At 37.3% G+C, this 21,705-nt stretch overlaps 1 protein-coding gene across 1 annotated transcript in view; it reads right to left on the minus strand.

Moving 5' to 3' along the window:
- Positions 1 to 21,705, minus strand: part of vwa5b1 (von Willebrand factor A domain containing 5B1) — a 76,013-nt gene that overhangs the window by 12,894 nt on the left and 41,414 nt on the right. Inside the window, exons 14-20 of the mRNA XM_038309204.1 lie at positions 17,998 to 18,188; positions 12,433 to 12,667; positions 10,050 to 10,343; positions 9,680 to 9,817; positions 9,309 to 9,431; positions 5,344 to 5,415; positions 4,874 to 4,946 (exon numbers count right to left, since the gene is read on the minus strand). Of these exons, the coding sequence (XP_038165132.1) occupies positions 4,874 to 4,946; positions 5,344 to 5,415; positions 9,309 to 9,431; positions 9,680 to 9,817; positions 10,050 to 10,343; positions 12,433 to 12,667; positions 17,998 to 18,188 (1,126 nt within the window). The remainder of the gene's footprint in view (positions 1 to 4,873; positions 4,947 to 5,343; positions 5,416 to 9,308; positions 9,432 to 9,679; positions 9,818 to 10,049; positions 10,344 to 12,432; positions 12,668 to 17,997; positions 18,189 to 21,705) is intronic.

Here is a 21,705-nt window from a genome sequence, read left to right on the forward strand (position 1 = left end):
TTCCGAACTTAGTCCCGCCCACAACGTTTGAGGTCAGGAAGTTCGGTCTGGCATTGCTCAATAGTAGCGCGACTATGCTCGCCCAATATCTGGTCGGGCCAATCAAATTCTCAGGGCGGGCTTATACAATGATGGACAGATGATCAACAGTAACGTAATCAACCACGTCACCAAAGCGCGCTTGGGTGACAACAACAATGGCTGCCGCTGGAGAGTTGAGGTGTGTAGATTCTGCTATTAGGTCTGTTCTAGAAGATATCTACAGCAAATTAATTTTAAAAGAGGAACAGAGAAACGCGATCAAGGCATTTGTTGAAAAGAAAGATGTTTTTGGCGTCCTTCCAACGGGATTTGGCAAAAGTTTAATTTATCAGCTGGCTCCCTTTGTCGTTTAACATACGTCACGCACTCCGTTGCTCTTATTGGTTGTAGGTCTATCCAATTGAGTGCAGAGGCATTTTTTTTCCTGGTTCGTTCGAAATACGCCCCATATTCACAGCTCTATGGAGCAGTATCAGACTCATATTCTAACTAGAATTGAGTAGGACTACGTCAGGCTTGAGAAACTCTGCACCGAACTCAAAATACATTTCAATAAAACCCATTGAACTTTTACTCAGTGTCTCTCTGTTTAGCTTCACTGCATGTGGGTCCGAGCCTCAGATAAAATCATGACAAAAGTAACCTTGGGGTTCTGACAGGATAACCTGTAGATTTAGGAAAATAACTTAAAATTCTTTCTAAAGGACATAGTAACTTCCAATAAAGCACCCCCTAGTTAAAAAAAAAAAAAAACACGTTCAATATTTTCTGAGAATGGATTCTCCAAATACCGGATGTATAATTTTTAAATTGTAAGATGGAACCATGTGTCCTAACGTGTGAGTATCAGGAACATAACCCGCACTAAGAGAGTGAGCCCTGATTTTAAGCACATTAAGTTATGATTTCTGACAATTTGGGAAATTATTTAAATAAGGTGCGTCGTTACAGGGTACGTTTTAGTGAGGGAGGTTATCATTTTGTCATGTAACTTTGTAACTGTCACGATTCTGCCCTTTTTGGACTTCTGTTGAAGTTTCTTTTTGAATTTTTAGTTATTTGTGTAATTCTGTTATGTTGGTCATTGTTTTTTTTCCACTTTGTTATATTTAAGCATTGTTATTTTTGAGTTAATGTCTGTTTGCCCCTTTGTGCCAGTCTCCTTCCCACTTGCTCTCTTCTAGTTACTTCTATCCACACCTGCTCCATATCAGCTAATTAGCCCATTTTTTGTACTGTCTCCTATATATACACCTCCTGTGCAGTTCCTCATTGCTGAATCCTCTTCATTGCTTCTCGTATGTTTCTCCTGAGCGTCTCTTATTTTTGGTTCCCAGCCTGTTATTTCTGGATTTATGTTTTGGTACTATATACTCATAGGGCCGGATCTATCAAAGGTTTGCGTGTATAAAAACGTGAGCTATTTCACTGCGCACGCTAAAAAATGTACAAACTGATCTATCAACAGCGTGCTAAAAGGATTTGGTCTTTAAAACGTGCTAAATAGCGCCTCTTATCCATTTAGTACTTTTTCTGCAATGAATATGCAATATGGGGCGTTTACACGCAAAAGTGCGTCTTGTGGGAGGAGAACATGTAAATATATTAATTTAGCACTCGCAAAGTGATTTATTAAACCTGAAAGCAATTTTGCTAACGGTATCTGACTCTATATTTAACACGTTTCAAAAGAAGGTGCAAATGGTCTGTATGCGTAATTGCGCACACATGGCAGCGGTTATAGTCGCAAGAAGAAGACATGGAAATGAAGCAAGGAGATGCAGAGAACGCATTTTTTCACTCCGTGTGAATATTTTTGGAATGAACGAGGAAACAATCATCAAAACATGTCGTTTATCCAGCATTGCCATTTTGGAGCTGGTGGGGGAACTCCGAATGGGTTTGGAGCCAGCCACAAGGAGGACCCATGCAATACCAGATATCACAAAACTCCTTGCAACGTTGCACTTTTTTGCATCTGGGTCATTCCAGCGTACGGTTGCAGCGAGAGCTGGGATCTCCCAATCTCGTTTTTCAGAAGTGCTGTCCGAAGTGCTGTCCAACGGGGTCGGGGTTCTCCCCCTGCGCCTGTGGAGCAACATGCCAATGCTGCGGGGATGCGTAATCTCATCCACAGTCACTTCTTGTGAGCCATTTGGTATGTGCATTTTTCTACAGGCCAATACAAAACACCTGTTTTTTTTTGTTTTTGTTTTTTTGTTTTTTTTACTGCAGTGAAGTAGAAATTCAGCCACATACCACCTTAGGGAATAAAGGTTGCCAAAGTTTTTTATATATATATCACTGTAAGATTTAAATTTCTTAATGCACTAGTTTGTAGAAACTACAAACTACTTTGCTGCAAACCACAAAACGCGCAAAACCATCATTTAAATAGGGCGTCTCCAACAGTTTTGCACCTGCCACCAGTTACGCAATCGCTCTTGTTAAATCACCCGCAAACCATGGTTCAGCCCCTCGCGCAAAATTCCAGTTTGCGAGCGCAAATTACTGCACGCAAAATTGGATCTTGATAAATCCGGCCCATAGGCGGATCTACTGGGGTGGCATAGGGTGGCAACTGCCACCCTAAATGACAGCCTTGCCACCCCAGCTGCCACCCCAGTTGGCGGTAGGGGTGGCGAGGCTTATAAATTATGGATCATTTGAGAATTGCGACCGCTAATTTCCAATGTCGGACTGCAGTGAATGCAGCACGAGATGACGCGAGAGCGACTGAGACTGATTGTTTTGAAAACCGAATGGGGCAAAGCGAGGGAGCCAGGGGTGATGGGGAGAGGAGACACGGGATGAAACAGGTAAATATTGATTAACTATCTATCGAGAAATGAAATCATAATGAAAGCACAATGTTGCTAGCATAGCTGCAATGCTGATTTTGAGATGATAAAAATCAGGTCGCAGAACATTATTTCTCTAACTATGATGTTAGTTAGGCCTGACGTTTCAGGCTCAGAAAGACATATTTACGGTCAATTATGACAGAAAAGAGACGATCAAGTTTGGTTGAACTCAAATCAAAACGCACAAAGGCATTGGATCTAAATAAATCTGTGAAGCGTTTTGCTGAGCAACATGGAAATCACCGCATTCAGCTGTTATAGTCATGTTAACTTTATGTTCTGCTCTCTGGTGAGCCTTTACAGAGATGTTACATTTTGTTTTGGCACCTGAGAAAATCTGATATTTCCGTTAACAAAACCACAATTGTTAAAAATGTGATACTGGTGTGAATCCTGCTTAATATGAAGCAGTGTTAATGTTTCTTTTTTTGTATATATAATATGAAACTATCCAGAAATGACCTGTATGAACCTACTCACAAGCAAAATGTATTTTTATGTTGCTTCTTTTCAGATTTGTGGAGATTTTGATGTAACATACAGAACCCGCCTTTTTGTTGATTAGTTGATACAGAAGTATGGAGGACCAACTCTGCCATATTTAAAAATAAATACAGAAATAAATAAATGCTTAATAAATAAATAAGCATACAATTAATTGCCACCAAAAATACAAACAACAAATAAATGTAAGTAGAAATTAAATTATACAGCTAGTCATAAAGGTATATAACTCTTTTAATTGTTTAATTGGCTTCTTTATTTCTTTGCCTTTTTAATATTTACCTTATTTATTTTTTTGTCATTTATTATCTTCAACTTCATTTTTAAATTACTTATATTTTTAAGTATTTATTTATGTGCATGTTATCATATTTTTGTGTGTTTTATTCTTCCTTTGTATTTTTTTACCCTAGTTATTTCTTCGCCGCTATTTCTTTCTGGCTGCCCTTTTATCATTTCTGCCTGCCATTATAATATAATTTCTAATTACATTTATTTGTTGATTGTATTTTTGGTGGCAATTAATTGTATGCTTATTTATTTATTGAGCATTTATTTATTTCTGTATTTATTTTTAAATATGGTGGAGTTGGTCCTCCATATACAGCTCTATCTACAGCATATTTACATGCATGAAATGTCCCTTTCATGTTGCCTTAACTGCTGTATGTCAAGTTACTGAGGAACAAATGGGGTAAATGTGTGTTCAGAGTAAACAATACATAGATGTCCAGTACCTTGTTCGGGTGCCTTGACCCATTTATTTCTACTGTGTAGTTCTGCTCACTTTAGTACAGCTCAGTCCATAGATCTCTGATGGGTAACTTTTTCTTTCTATAGTTTCTTCTTGTGCAAATGCTGCAAAGCTGCCTCTCTGACAGTGAATCTCACACATCTGCGACTCAGCACCTGTGTCTTACCTTAATACCTTTCCTGTCATAAGGCCCCTCTAGAAGTAGTGTTATCATTCTTCTATCTCCTATTAAGTGAGATCACATTGTACGATGTATTATTAATATGAACTGTTTCACATGAAACACTTACTCTAGATACTATTCCCACCAAACTGTGATTAAATTCTGTGTAAACAAATGCCATATGTTGCCACCCCTAAAAAAATCCTGCCCCCCTCTTGCCACCCCATAAATATTTTTCTAGATCCGCCCCTGTATATACTTTAGCATTAAAACAGCAAAAACTATCTCTACTCAGCATTTTGGATCACAACAACATCCACCAACCCTGATGGCGATATTTGCTTGGAATAAATCCTTTTGCTGTTATCTTAAAAAAAAAAAACTGGTGATTTAAAAAATATTCCCTTTATACATGAGGAGCACATTTGAAATGTCCCAACAGGCTGAAGCAGAATTAACCTCTATTTACAGTTATCTCTGGTCTGTATTTGCTTGATAAGAGGAGCTGCAGTAAAATAAGACGCCAGCTGAAGGCTAATCACCTACCTGGCAGAAAAAAGACTCTCCACTGATTTCTGTGATTGGTCAGATGTCACAGATGGACTCCTCTGTGGGGCAACTTGGAGACAAAGAGGCAGACGGACACAGAGTTAGTTAAATGAAGGAAAGAAGCAGAGGTCTGCCCATCATCTTTCACCATCTGTCAATAAATAAAACTGTGGAACAATGAGATGTAACAAGTGATGACAGAAAACGTTCACTACACTCCAGCATCTGTCTCTCTTCTCCAGGTGCTTTGCACCGACACCGTTCTCATATTACAATTCGTCAACACAAGGCCAAAGTAAAGTCTGCCAACCTCTGCAAAGAAGAGGAACTTTGATGTTAATGACCCGCTTTTCCATATTTGGTAGAAATGCAGCTGGATGAGCCTGTAAATAGTAGCACCCTCCCAGATGTTACAAACCGAATGTCTTGGTGGCGGAAAATTGAGGAATCGGTAAGGAAGTGCTTACCTTCTGTGAAGCTGCATTTCTCCCAGCCGGCAGAGGAGGGGGTGCTGCATGGAGAGACTCCATCCTCTGCATCTGAGACACAAAAGAAGATCCTTTTAAAAGAAGATATCAATGAAAATGCATTTTATTATGTTTTAAAGTTTATATCACAGGGGGGAATTAAGTGCATTGAAAAAAAATCTAGAATTAAATAAATATCTCACTTTACTTGATGCGGGCTTGGTTCTAAAAAAAGAAAAATCACTCCTATCAAAGTGAGATTTTTTTATGTTAAAGATTGGAGCAAACTTCAAGTTCTATCAGCAACAATGGTACTAAAAATGAGATTTTGTTGGATTTCATCAGATTTAAGCAACATTGAAGAAACAGGCAAATTATACCTATACTATAATTATACCTGTAGCTGAGACAAAGCAGCTGGATCAGCTGATCAGGAAGGCCAGCTCTGTGATTGGATGCCCTCTGCAGGAGGTGGGAAACAAAATGATCCTAACTAAATTAACATCTCGGCTGGATAATGTCTCCCACCCCATGCATGAAGCTGTCGCTGAACTGGAGAGCTCTTTTCAGTGACAGACCCTGCACCCTAAATGCACCAGGGAGTGTTATCACAGATCCTTCCACCCAGCATATGTAACACTTTATAATCACTGATCCTAACAACCTCAATAAGTTGTTACATTCATGCTGATTTTGCAGTTTCTACCTTAGTCAGTTAAATAACATGCTGCTGTCATTTTGTACATCTCTGATGTTGCTGCTATTTTAAAATACCCATTACTGAAAAAATGTACATAGCTGTATATTGGTTATTTGTTCTCTAGTTTCACAGTATTCATACTGTTAAAACACTTTACAGTACAGTATTTTATCTGTTTATCTCTTAACTCTTCACTATTATGTCATTCTTATAAATTTTCCTAAGGTCAAAATTTTTGTAACCATTTTATCTATAATCTTTTGGCTGCTGTAAACACCAGAATGTCCCCAATATGGGACAATGAAGGGATTTTCTATTCTATTCTATTCTATTCTATTCTATTCTATTCTATTCTATTCTATTCTATACTTAAATGTCCACAGCTGTTATTGATGTTTTGTTCTTTAGCTACTGAGTATTATAGTATAAAAATACTGCACAGTACAATACTCTATTTTTTTTATTTTTCTATCTGTTTTTTATACATTTTTCTAAGGTGCACATTGTTTGACCACTTCTACTATAACTTTTGCTTTTGTAAACACCACAATTTCACCATTGTAGGCCAATAAAGGGATTTTCTACTCTGTTATTTTCTATTCAAAATAATGTTCCAAGAAAACCTGATTAAATTTTTATTAGAAAAAGAAATAAAGAGAAACAGCATTTCCATCAATTTTGTAAGCTTCCTAAAATGATAACTGACATTCCAAGGTCAGCCAAGGCTAAATGGTAAATAAGAAATATACTGATATTATTTCTCTAGCCAGATTTTTATCATTTTGCTTTAAATCATGATGTCTTTAAAGCTCCCCCACATCCGTGCCATGTGGAGTATTTTTTTTTTACAGGCATATGCTCCAACATCGCTTGCCCACACCAGTCCGTGCTGTTGCTATGCCATCACTGAGGATACTTTTAAAATGTTTCATCCTCCTGCTGAATTTATTTTTAAAGCAGCCCTGCAAAAGTTTTCTGAGAAGTCAAAATGTCTTAAAGCTCGTAGAGTAACATTTCAGTTTCACAGAAAAATTTATTTACTCATATATATATATATATATATATATATATATATATATATATATATATATATATATATATATATATATATATATATATATATATATATATATATATATATATATATATATATATATATATATATATACACCGGTAATAGTATTATTAACAACCCAGGAAAGGACCTGAAAGGACCTGTTGGGGTATTTAAATCTGGCACTGTTTGACCACCAAATGTGATCAGTTTTATTATATTTTCATGTGAGAGATTAACACAAATTGTGCATAAATATTTGTTTTTAAAATAACTAAAATAATAACTGGGAAATAGATGGAAATTCACATTTCAAAAGGTCTTACAAGTAAAAACCCTAAAAATTTCATATGCATTCATAAGCAGTTCTAAACGAGGCCAACAGGGGTCTGTGCCCCTGGAGACCTGGTCCTAACCCCTGTGACTCATGCATTGGAGACATAATACAGTTTCTTAAAATGATGCATATTGACACAGTAACCATTAATATATATACTGTATATATATTGCTTAATCTTAATGCACCTTTTTCCTCCTTGTTTGCACCTTCTGTAACTTCTATGCCAATATGTGACGAGTGAATTTCTCCACTGTGAGATCAATAAAGCTCATCTAATTTAATGTAATCTAAATTAATTGGTCCAAGGGATTTTTGTTTTTTTTTTCGTTTCCAGTGTTGCTTTAAGAGTCATTTTTTAATGAAGGTGTTGCATTTAGTCCCATATTGAGATTGGAGCACAGCTATCAAATGCAAGATCAGGAGTCTGCATCCTGCAGCTGCAGAGCTGCTCTTTAACTCACTTATTATATTAGCTCAGAGATTTATGGTGACCAGTATGTTTTAGACGTTCCTCTGCTTCAACACACCTCAATCAAGGTCTAAGGAGGTCTGTTAGTCACCCATTTATATACTGTAATTACAATATGCTCGACAATTTACTGAAGACTTCAGTATTTAATAATAAATGCATTTCCTGTATATCTCGAATGATTTTATTTTTTCGTGCCCTTATAAAACAAACAACAACCAAAAAAACACCCTGCCCCTCCTAATAAATTTGGTCTGGAACTGCCACTGTATGCATTTCTACTTAGCATGGGCAGAAATGAATGGGGGGGTTAGAGATGGCCATGGCTACCAGTCACTGGCCATCCTCTTCAGGTGATTTGATGTTCCCATGTGGATGTAGTTCACCACCTCCAGGAGAGGCTGTTCCCATCTAAACCAGAGAGTGACAGTGGTGATGCTCTGGAGTGGAATATCTAAATTAATTTAACATTTTAATTTTCCGTTTAATGATCTGGTGATTCATATTTCTTCCTCGGCCTGATAAAATGTTAGTGTGCCGTTTCTTTGTTTCTGAATAGAAGCAATTAGTGAGAGGCTATTGTTCCATTCTTTATGCTGAGATGTAGGGAAAGGAAGGAGGTTTGAAAAGGAGCTTCCTCCCTAGGTTAGATAATGGGGAAACATAGATAAACAGGTCCTTATTGTGTTTAAGATCCTCATGTCCTGTCTTTGGTGTGAATGGAAAACAGTTGTCTGAAATGTTTATCTGAACGTATATTTATGTCTTTTGATGAAGTGTTTCTCTTGGAAAGACTGAATGTTCGTGTGTGAGAAGTCTTTATAATGCAATGGTGGGGCAGGACCTAGTCAGAATCACACTGAGAACTGTCTTTGGCTGTTCTGTGTCATTCTCCCCTCTGCAGAGCGGAATAAACTTTTTCTCCCTTGCAAAACATCTCCTGGGGCTCATTTTTTACTCCACAGATCATAAACTGATAGATAAATAAATACATTAGTGGGACCAAAGTCTTTCTGTCTGTGGCCTACAAGCGGGAAACCATTCGTGTTTAAATATGAAAGCATACCAAAGAGAAAAAATTTAATTAACTAATCACACATCTACACCTAAACAGGCTAATCAATTGGCACTCATGGGAACGGAGCTTGCTGACAACATGTGACTCCAGAACCATATGTCTTTCTCCCTGCCTCCTCACAATGATGCATTTCTTTGTGTTGATCTGGCTCATAAAATCCCAATTAATTACAATGTCTTTCAAGGAGTTTATAGACTATCAACACTTTCTAATATGAGTCATCCTGTTAGGTTCCAGATCAAGCATACATGAGGAAAAAAACACTTTCTGCATTTTATTTTTCATGAAGATAAAAAGTACGAGAGATATAAAAATGGTGCATACTGTAAGGCATATCTTCGGCTTCCTCTGACATGCCCCCTGACTGGGAGCGACCGAGCCCGATGGAGTACCCTCTGTTCTTCCTGCTCCCCGATCGAGACCTGGAGCTTCTCTTCAGTCCTGACCCTTCAAGAAAATGGAAGCCATTATAAACCTCTTTGCACCTGCAGGGCAAAATTAGGAAAAGAAAACAGTTTCCTGTGCCAAAGACTATCAAACCTTTTTATCTTACTTTTCACCTTAGAAAATACAACTTCAAAAGAATCCATCCTCTAAGCAAAGACCGGCTATCACACCTGATTTTCTGCACCAATGCTTATCTTTTCAAAAATAAATAGTGATTGTCCAATGGAAATTTGAGGCACGTAACTTACCAGTATTTATGCATTCAACACACGTTGGCAAATACTCATTGGTGTCCAAGTCAATGGGAACAAATGCTGTGTATTTGCTGAGAATATTGCAGGCTTTGCTGGTGTGAATAGCGTATACCTGGTACTTCCTGCCAGAACCTGAAATTATACAAAAAAGGAAAATATATCATAGATTGAGTCATTTTTTGTGGCTCTTTAGCTACTTTTTATGTTTACATGTGAATTATATGGTAAAAAAAAACATAAACTGAAAACATGAAATATGTTTATCAGGGATGTTAAACATCATGCTTTGATATTTACTAAAGTACGTTTCTGCAAAGCTAATTTCAAAGGGGGCTTCCTCCACTCTGCAGCTGCCTAATCTCACCTTGCTCTATCTCCGACTCTTTATCGGCCATGTGCTCAAAGTCTTGAATGATTGAACTCCCGGCCAGGTGGTGAAACGTCTCATTCCACAGCTCTTCGTGAACCTTTTCCTCTCGTTCCCGGCCGCTTAAAAAGGGTTCGATGTCAAAGACCACGTCCCACTTCATCGGCTGACCACACAGCAGTCCTGACACCACCGCTTTGCAGTTCCCTTTGTGCTGGCTGGTGCTCCCCAGATGTGAGGCATGGGTCTCCTGAGGTGTTTCTGCTTGACACAGTTGGTGCCCATATCCATCTGAGACATCAGAGCATCACAGTGATGAAAAAAAAGGGAATTTTAGGTTGTTTTTAAAATTTCTGCAATCTTACAGTATTTAAATATTTGCTTGGTCTTTTACATTTGATCCAAAATGTCATCTATTATTTGCAAATTGAGAATACTAATTCTTCACACCCATCACCTTAGAGTCCCTTTGTTCTGTCATCGCAATTTTAAATCTTTTAGCGAACCAACAACACTTTTTCCATGACTTGCTCTTGTAAAAGTGGGTGAAAAAAATGTACAACTGCTTTGAAGATGCTCTAAATTAAAGTTGTTAATAATATAGAAATTGTTTGTTTTTTTTGTTAACTGATCTTTTAACTATTAAGAGAGATAGTCAAAGAACTTCAGTCAGAGGCTTTTTAAACTTTACTCCAGAATATTCTCATGTCACAAAATAAACAAAACTGTACAGTTACCTGAAAATCGAATATTGAAAACATTTCAAAAAATAAGCCTGACCTCTTTACTGGACTAGTTTACAGTAGCTGTAACAGACAAACCTTTAATGATACAGCCATGATCTTTTCTGGCAATCATCTAGAGCTGAAAAATAACAATATAAAGTAGATTTGAGCAGATGTTTTTGGTTCCAAGCTTCAAATCAGAAGGTTGAGGCCAAAACGCGCTTTTCACAGTGAGAGAAGCTCATTTTGGCCTCTCTACAGTATTTACCACAAACATTGGGACAGGACAACCTTTGTCTGAAATATGCTGCAGTTAATGTTACATTGTTCCATAATAACAGTGGTCTTAGAAATATTTTTGTTTCTGATTTCCAAAAAAAAAAAAGGGGTTCAACAGTGTCTTCCTCTGGGAAAATATTTCGGGTTATATCACTAGTTGAATTACATTATAATCTAAAGAAGAAGATTGGGGGCAGTTTAGAAAAAAAAGTAAAACACTCCATTGAAAGAAATTTTCTGAATGATTTTTTTTTCTCTGAATTCTGAATGTAATCTTAAAAAAAATAATAAATAAATCAGAATTCAAAAAAATAAAAATTAGGAATTATGAGATCAAAGTGTGAATTCTCTTTCTTCTCTATAGTCTGTAATGTAAGATGAAATTCTACGATTAAAGGCAGAATTCTGATGACAATCAAATTCAATTTTGGTGATTTTATTTAGAAATCTGAATTTAAATCTAATTATCTGAGAAACTAGTAATTTGCTGAGACATTTTTTAAAAAGATAATAATTCTGAGATGGAAGTCAGTATTCTGGCTTTACGTTAATCTCAAATTTATGAATTTCTGATGAACAAATTAAAATAATTAAGGTTTATATAATCGCAAATTTTCCAGTACCTGCACATTTAATATGATGTTCAATCACTTTTTTATTTTATGATACATTATTTTTTAAATTAAACTTTTGATTCTTTATATTCTTTCACTGAGTCCACTGGTCTGGTATTATAACTTTACTCCAATGTATTTCAGAGTTTTAGCCACTACTATATATGCCCCTACTTTACGACATTTGCCTTTATTGGCTCCTGAGGGCCGGATGAAATGCTGTATTAAGCATTAAGCAGGCAGGCCTTGAGTTTTTGTCGTGCTTTAAAGCAATTATAATTACTTTTGTACTATTCAGTTCAGCTTTGACTCTTTTATATGTGTGTAAATATGAAATAAAATATATATATATATTTTTTTGTAATCTATTGTTTGGAAACAGAGGCTGTTAATCAGTCACCGACTTCAGCCACTCATTGTTTAAACCTTTCACAGTGTTTCCACATCAAACCAACAGAGGGGTGCTTCTCTCTCATTGCCTGGCCATGCAAATTGAATTTAAGGTGTAAAGGACGGCTGACCTTTTTTCCCCGTCACAGTCCCCTCAAGGAGTTGGACAGAAAGTTAATTTACCAACTGCCACTGTCTATGTCAACTAATAAATTGTCACTATATAGATGTCTGTAAATGCTGTCCTAAAATGACAGACGCTTACCTTTTACAGGGATGAGTCCTTGAATAAAAGTTACGTTTTTTTCATCAATTGTTTGAAATAATGAGAACTAACTGATTAATCCAGAAAGGCTGTCCTTGTGTTCTCACCTGTGTCGCCAACGCTGCCAACAGAGGGGCTGTCAGTGGACGATCTGGACCCTTCATCCCCAGCAGGAGGGCGAGCGAGAGGCGCCCCTCTGCTGTCGCTTGGCTGAGGTCCATCCTGTAGCTGTGGTTGGGGATGAAGCTCAGAGCTTTCTTCCTGCTGTGGAGGCAGCTCCTGCTGAGGAGACGGTTTGGGACAGCTGGCCGGTCGCCCTCTGAACGACATGGCCAGCTGTGGCTAAAACCATAAAGATAAAACCATAAAGTCCAGGTACCTATATTGGTTTGTTAAAGTGTAATACAACATTCACAAATTGTTATTCTGGTCGTTTCTGTTTGCTCACAAAAGCTGGGATGTTAGAGAGGGAGGCTGTTTATCATTTTAATAATGGAAGAGGTACAACAAAACATATACCCATTACTCAGAGACCCGAATTAGAGGCAGTGTTTACATCCCTTGCAAAACTATTAATAGTAATTACAATTTTTTTCTGATTTTGTTCTGTTACACCACAATTTTTAATTATTCTTGTAAGGATGTTATATGATAAAAAAACAACAAAATATAAAATTATGACCTTGAACAATAAAAATATGTTTTGTTTTATTTTCACAGGTAAAAATTGTGATATCCACTAGTTCTAAACCCCTATGTATATATGCTGTAGGTTCACTAAAGGGGCAGTGCTCATTCTGCATTGCACATCTACAAGCAGAGCATTTTGTTTGGAGGAGATTTTGTTTATTTATTATCATGAGCAAAAAATCAGATTGTTCTAAATGGAAAAAAAGCACACATTTTGTTAATTCACATAAAAAAAATGCAATCCAGAAATGCTGGTGAAGATTCTCAGTCATCCAGGCAATAGTCATTCCAAAGAAGTTAAAAAACAATCTACTGGACTTTGTTTCCAAGTTTGAAGACATTTAGCTTCCCATTCAGGAAGCTTTTTCAATTCAAACTGTCACAAATACTACTGAGTTCGAGGATTTATAGAGTGGACCAAAAACAAAGCCTTGAAAGAAAAAGAAAACGGGTCCGCCCCTTAGGAATGGGGGTCGTTTTGGGTTCTTTGTTAGCCTGCAATATCCAATACCTGTCTATGCCTCTGAAAGGGGGGTCATCAGGGGGAGATATTGGCCTTGCTAACCAGCCGATATGTTCTGTTCCCCTGTATGGGGATGGGGGTTGCGGTGATAGCTGGAAGGAAGCAATAGTGTTGACTCCTAGAAATAAAACTTCAAATCAAACAAAGGTTTAGAGATTAACTTTGCTATTTTCTCAGATTATTTTTTTTTATATTTAATTTTTTCAAAAAGCCTTTTATTGCAGATTTCTTCTAAATATATTTAGATATATTTTCCTTTTTTTCAAGTTTCTGTGTTTTCAGACTAAGATTCAGAAATTACGTTCTTTGCAAATAGCGTTTTATGGATCTCATTGGGCCAGATTTATCAAGATCCAATTTTGCGTGCAGTAATTTGCGCTCGCAAACTGGAATTTTTGCGCGAGGGACTGAACCATGGTTTGCGGGTGATTTAACAAGAGTGATTGCGTAACTGGTGGCAGGTGCAAAACTGTTGGAGACGCCCTATTTAAATGATGGTTTTGCGCGTTTTGTGGTTTGCGGCAAAGTAGTTTGTTGTTTGTGCAAACTAGTGCATTAAGAAATTTTAATCTTACAGTGACACCCCCACCCCCTCCAAAAAAAAAAAAAAAAAAAAATATATATATATATATATATATATATATATATATATATATATATATATATATATATATATATATATATATATATATATATCCCCGCAGCATTGGCATGTTGCTCCACAGGCTGGATGAGGTCGGGGTTCTCCGTTAGGGCGTCCGGGCGACATGGCATTTAAAACGTCGGACAGCACTTCTGAAAAACGAGGTTGGGAGATCCCAGATGCAAAAAAGTGCAATGTTGCAAGGAGTTTTGTGATATCTGGTATTGCGTGGGTCCTCCTTGTGGCTGGCTCCAAATCCATTCGGAGTTCCCCCAACAGTTCCAAAATGGCAATGCTGGATAAACGATATGTTTTAATGATGGTTTCCTCATTCATTCCAAAAATATTCACACGGAGTGAAAAAATGCGTTCTCTGCGTCTCCTTGCTTCATTTCGATTTCTCCTTCTTGCGGCAATAACTGCTGCCATGTGTGCGCAATTACGCATAAAGACCATTTGCACCTTCTTTTGAAACGTGTTAAATATAGAGTCAGATACCGTTAGCAAAATTGCTTTCAGGTTTAATAAATCACTTTGCGAGTGCTAAATTAATATATTTACATGTTCTCCTCCCACAAGACGCACTTTTGCGTGTAAACGCCCCATATTGCATATTTACTGCAGGAAAAAGTACTAAATGGATAAGAGGCGCTATTTAGCACGTTTTAAAGACCAAATCATTTTAGCACGCTGTTGATAGTTCAGTTTGTACATTTTTTAGTGTGCGCAGTGAAATAGCTCACGTTTTTATACACGCAAACCTTTGATAGATCCGGCCCATTGTCTTATATTTTGGAGGCGGACTCTGGAGGGAGAAACAAAGACTGGGCTGCATGTAAATTAGCAACAATTGTACTGGTCGATCTGCATGTCAAGAATGAATGTTTATATTGAACTTGAAGTGAAAACAATGTGATTAGATAAAATAAAATAAAATGCAAGAAATATATATTTGAAATAACAAAATATAAGAACACCAAAGTTACTCGCACAACCATTTTAAAAGTTTATTTTCTAGATTGTGTGTATTGTCAAATATCAATTTGCAGAACATGTTTTTTTGCTTGCAATAACTCGGTTTTGCTTATTCATCTTTGCTAAAAAGCTAAAGCTGAGTTAGAGTGGATGAAGAGTTTTAACAGCATTCCCACAGTATTATGCAGCCCTCACCGTGTTTCACATTGCAGATAGGGTATTCAGGTAGGAGTATGGAGTTAGCTTTTTACCACATATAGTGCAGAAGAAAGAATTTAAGCTGGATCTTAGGTCGCTATAGTTTCTTCTTCTGCATTAGTTATGTCTCTTACATGGCTTGTGGCAAACTTCCGACAGATTTATTTCCTTCTTACCACCTTATAAGTACCATATAAACAGATTCCCCCACCTGAGCTGCAGATCTCTGCCGCTCATCCATAGTCACAGAACTCTTGGCCTTTTTTTTTTCTTTGACAGGTGCTCTCCTTTCTCAGTGTGTCTCAGGTTTGCTGTTCTTCCATACTATGGAAGAGAATCGTTACCATACAGTATTTCAAATGAAACAGCATTTTCAGAAATGCTTTTTCATTTTAAGAATGTGGCTGCATCGTTTGACTCATAAATGAAATTAGTAATCAATCATCTTGTTTGCATTTTAATTTTCTTCTTCAAGACTGCTCATCATTTTACTTAATTAAAATGGAGAAAAAAAAGTAATTTGAGATTTATTGTTCAAAATGTACCCCAGCAAATACAAACCAAAATTCAATTTGAAATGTAAAATTTGAAAATGAAAAAGCATTTCCAGAAATGCTTTTTCATTTTAAGAATGTGGCTGCATTATTTGACTCATAAATGAAATTAGTAATCAATCATCCTATTTGCATTTGTATTTTCTTTTTTAAGACTGCACATTTTACATAATCAAGGAGAAAACACAGCGGACATTGCTTTTTCGTATTTTTGGTGGCAATTAATTGTATGCTTATTTATTTATTGAGCATTTATTTATTTCTGTATATATTTTCATATATGTCAGAGTCAGTCCTCCATAGTGCAGTCTTGAAGAAGAAAATGCAAACGCAAATAGGATGATTGATTGCTAATTTTATTTATGAGTCTAGTAATACAGCCACATTCTTAAAATGAAAAAAACATCTGGAAATGCTTTTTCATTTGAAATATGGTAACAATTCGCTTCCATACTCCTTCTGTTTTATAAAATTGGAAAGGGGTCTGTCTGTTTTCGTTTTATTCCCCAATCCAGCTGCCCAAGAGGCTCCACTTTTTCAACCTCTGGGTCTGACTCAGGGTCAGAGTTGTACAGTTGTAATATTATGGATCTTTTTGCAGCCATTTTTATGTTTATAAAGTACCAATTTAAACATTTAGTTCTGGGGGGTGCAGAGCCAAAATCAGGGAAAGCTGAGGCGGTAAGGTATTTTGTAATGAAAATTAAGTTAATATGTTTTTTTTATATATTTATAACCCATATAACTAAACTAAGTTGTTTAAAGGAAATTATAACAGACTTTCAAAGGCACCTTTTTGTTGTTTTTTTCAGGTATAAAGAGTAAAGAGGAATTAATTCAATATTTCTTTTGGTCAAAGACCTAAGACTTGGGTAGAGGTTCACCTATCAGCATGTGTGTTACTCTTTAAAAGTACAAAGTATCATTAGGAATCATAGAGAAGGTAGACAGTCTCTATACACATGAGCCTGAACTACTTTGCAAAGATGAATAGGACAAAATTATTGTAAGCAGATGTGAAACTATGGCAGAGACATGCCCAGAAGACTTTCCTTCTGCTTAACAGTTATGCACCAGTTGTGTTTCCGTTTATCGCATCACTTCCAAATGTAAAACATTTCATTGGGATTTGCACAGTATTTTATATTTTCTTGTTTTTTCTGATTACCAAAATATCCACGGTGCAAAAGTGTGTTCCAAAACCCATATTGGAGAAACAGACGTTTTCAGGAGGGATATTTATCCTGTTGACAAGTTCAATGCCCCAAGAGTTCTGTGTCTCATGAATCTCATTTTAATTAAATTAGAGATTTGCTATATGTATTCATTAAGTCCAGCTTAGACGGGGTTCTTCAGCGGGATTTACCAGAGGAGACACGGTTTCCTCCTTTTATTTCTGTTTAGTCACGGCAAATTTCTTCCTGAGTTTTCAAACCTAATTGTGATTCATTAATTTTGCCCTTAATTACAGAGAAGGACACATTAGTCTCTTATTGATTATACTCCAATCCAGACATGGGTCAGGTAGCTTTTGTAGCTGCCAACTCATTCTGGATTCAAATATCATTTTCTACTTGACAGTTAGACAACTCCCTCATTAGATAAATCCACATGCTGCTGCCTTAATTATATGCTAGTACTTAGTTTTTTTGTATTGGTGGCAGGAACCTCGAACAACCAGCATGTGCTAAATTAAAATCACATTGAGGAAAATTGGTTGGTATATTATGTAAGGGAATAAAAATAAATTTTAATAGTAAATGGCCTGTACTTATATAGCACTTTTTCAAGTCAGGAGACTTGACCAAAGCGCTTTACACTACATTCATTCACCCATTCACACACACACTCACACGCTGATGGTGGCAAGCTACATTGTAACCATAGCTCCCCTGGGGCTCACTGACAGAAGCGACGCTGCCGTACACTGGCGCCACCGGGCCCTCTGACCACCATCAGTAGACAATGCAGGTGAAGTGTCTTGCCCAAGGACACAACGACACCGAACCGTCAATCCTTCGATTTCAGGGCAAACTCCTACATCCGACGCCACTGTCGCCCTAATGGTAATTTTGCAGCGTAATCTTACCTGGTAGTCGTTCTTCCATTGCACTTCATGCTCGGGGCTCATCTGGCCTGTCAGCTCCTGGACTTTACTCCTTCTCAGAGGATTCTTGGGCACCACAGAGTTAGGGTCACTGAGAGTGAAGGTTTTCTTCCCTGGGTTGTAGTCCATCAGTTGGTTAGTGCTGTAGGCTCGTCTCCTTGGTGATGTGTCATCTAAAAATGATGTAAAGAATTCAGAGTCAACACTTTAGAAAGCAAAAATACAATGATGATGGATAATTTTATCATTGATCACGTGATATTATCCAAATAGAGAACAATAATCAACATTGGGTATAAGGCAAGGCAAATGTATTGTATAGCACAATTCAGTACAAAGACAATGCAAAGTGCTTTACATGATTAAAATACAGGAAGATAAAACCGAATCAAAGCAAGTAGGAAAAAATAAAAAAATAAATGAAATAAAATAAAAAATGCAGAAACAAAAAAGAATATTAAAAACAGTTGGACTAAAGAAAATATGTTTTAGTTGAACTGTTTAACTAGAACAGTCGAAGGCAATCCTAAACAAATGTGTTTCTAGTCTTGATTTAAAGGAACTCAGGCTTTCCGCACTTTTACAGTTTTCTGGAAGTTTGTTCCAAATAAGTGGAGCATAGGAACTAAATGCTGCTTTTCCATGTTTAGTTCTGGTTCTAGGTATGCAGAGCAGGCTGGAGCCAGAAGACCTGAGTGGTCTGGAGGGTTGATACACTGATAGCAAGTCTGTGATGTATTTAGGTGCTAAGCCATTCAGAGATTTATAGACTAACAGAAGTATTTTAAAGTCTATTCTCTGAGATACAGGGAGCCAGTGTAAGGACTTTAGAACTGGGGTGATGTGCTCTACTTTTTTATAGTCTTAGTGAGGACACGGGCAGCAGCGTTCTGGATCAGCTGCAGCTGTCTGATCCACTTTTTAGGCAGACCTGTAAAAAACCGTGGCAGTAATCATTTCGACTAAAAATAAACGCATGGATTAGTTTTTCCAGATCATGCTGAGACATTAGTCCTTTAGACTAATAAGAACAAAGTACACATTTATTACAAACCATGGGGTTAAATAACCTTTAAATGGAAGTGAAGTGTTTCTCATATATAATAATTTACGGTGATAATATCAGATTAGGACATCCCTTTACACAATGCAAGTTTTATCTCTTTATGGAAAAAAACTATTCTACTAGTCTTGCCATGGTCAAATATCTACATGCGTTTGCCTCTTTTCATATTTTCTAGATTTATGGATCTAATGGCAAAAATTACGATGGAGTATTAGGGCTAGACTAAATTGAATTTTGCTTTTGAAAGGCTGTAATATTATTAGATAACATCATTATATTACAAAAATAAAGACATAGCATTATAAAGTCGTAAAAATACGAGAATAAAGTGTCATAATATTACAATATTAAATTCGTATTATCACGAGATTGAAGCCATTATATTACCAAATTAATGTTGTAATATTGTAAGATTAAAGTCTTAATATTAAAAGAATAAAGCCAATATTATTCAATGAGAACTCTTGCTCTGTCATCCCATGCAATAAAATTAGGACTGTTGAGAATCTGCTGAAGTTATTCTTAGTTTTACAGATAAGGAAATATTAAATCTTTTAGCCCATTGCCATCAAATTATTAGTATGTTTGTAAATGGTAGTTGGGTTGTGCTCTCAGATATTGTTTGAAGATTTTGCTTCTGAAAGGACTAATAATCTGACAACTCTATTCCATCATTATTCATTATTTATTCTGGTAATATTACGATAATAAATTTATAATTTCTATGACTTTATTCTCGTTATTTGTATTTGTTTTTTTGTCTGGCCCTGATCCTTCATCGTACCGCTTTTGTGTTTGAAATTGTAAACGAGATGTAAGAGATTGTCATTGAGGATGTAAACCAGAAACTAAAAAAACCTAAAGTTCTGCACGGAACAATCTAGTTATAGATTTATGTATTTGAACAAAATATGAGCAAATCCATTCAATCTTTACTAAACTCTTCTTTAATTACCATTAAACACCTACAGTAGAGCCGTATTTTTCTTCATGGTCCAAAGACTGGCAACCATTGCTCCGACTGACGAGAAAACAACAACCAACAGAAACTAATTTGTGGTACATTCAACAGAAAACCTCTAACTGCTTTCAACGCTTCGCCAAATTAGCAGAGAGTCACAAAATGCCGGCACTGTCACCATGTACTTGTTTTCCACATACAAAGCTTCTTTTTTTATTTTTTTTTATTTATTTTTGTTAAACGTAAACAGCTGTGATCTTAAAGCTAGCACCAAATGTGGAAGAATGGGATTTAATTAGTTCAAATCCCCCCTTAGGCAATGTCATACTTTTGAGAGAGACAGGTTATCTATATCAATAATTTATCATTCCTCCAGGTTAGAGGCAGTGTAATAAAACAATATCAATATTTATATATATATATATATATCGCAATAGAAACCTAATCAATGTTAATAGTAAAAGCATCCAATAGATTGATCCATATTTGGGGTCTGCAACCTTCACAGTGCAAAAGGCCATTCCTTCCTCAGTCTAGCTGATAAAAAAAAAATACTTAAGTGTCACAAATGTTATTATGTTCTGAATAAAAGATAACATAATTTTGATAAACATTTATGCAAAGAAAATTTTATTTTTTTATTTTTTTAGGGATTAATGTTTTATTTTCTGTCGTGGACTGGTGACCTGTCCAGGGTTTACCTCGCCTTTCACCCGAAATGGCCAAGCTCCATCTGTTATCAGAGATCTGATTGTTCCTTATGTTCCTAACAGAGCACTTCGCTCTCAATCTGCAGGTTTACTAGTGGTTCCTAGAATTTCTAAACATAGAATGGGAGGCAGATCTTTTAGTTATCAGGCTCCTCTCCTGTGAAACCAACGACCAGTTTTAGTCCGTGAGGCAGACACCCTGTCTACTTTTAAGGCTAGGCTTAAAACTTTCCTTTTTGATAAATGTGGCACCTGAGAGGTGCGATCCTCTTAAAAAAAAAAAACATAAAACCAAACAGACTGCGGCAATTGTGAGCAGAGCTTTAAAAAGTTTAATTGATTAAAATCCAATAAAAAAAAGATAAAAAGAAAGATAAAAATCCAGATGGTGAAGAGCAGCAGAGTCAATGGGCCAGTCTGTTAAAAGACGCGCACTCGGCGGGTACAATGGAGGACACCGTCCACCCCAGCGCTGGATCCTCGTTCCGGCACGCTGCGCGTGTGGGCCTCTCCAGCGTAGCTGGCCTGCGAAGTCACCTCCAACACGCGCCTCTCGCCAGCGTGCCTCTGCGCCTCGCTCCATGACGGGCCTCTCTGCACCCCGCTCCGACGTGCGTCTCTGCGCCTCGCTCCATGACGGGCCTCTCTGCACCCCGCTCCGGCGTGCGTCTCTGCACCTCGCTCCGGTGCGCGTCCCTGCACCTCGCTCCGGTGCGCGTCCCTGCACCTCGTTCCGGTATGCGTCCCTGCACCTCGCTCCGGTGTGCGTCCCTGCACCTCGCTCCGGTATGCGTCCCTGCACCTCGCTCCGGTGTGCGTCTCTGCACCTCGCTCCAGTGCGGCGTCTCTGCACCTTGCTCCAGCGGCCTCCGGCCGTCAGTCCCCAAACCTCTCCCGCTGCTTCTCTCTCACCCGCTCCGTCCGGCTCCCTCCATGATCGGCCTTCCCATGTC

The sequence above is a fragment of the Cyprinodon tularosa genome, unplaced genomic scaffold (assembly GCF_016077235.1).
Source record: "Cyprinodon tularosa strain WSP-4 unplaced genomic scaffold, ASM1607723v1 ctg66, whole genome shotgun sequence".
In the NCBI taxonomy this organism is placed as follows: Eukaryota; Metazoa; Chordata; class Actinopteri; order Cyprinodontiformes; family Cyprinodontidae; genus Cyprinodon; species Cyprinodon tularosa.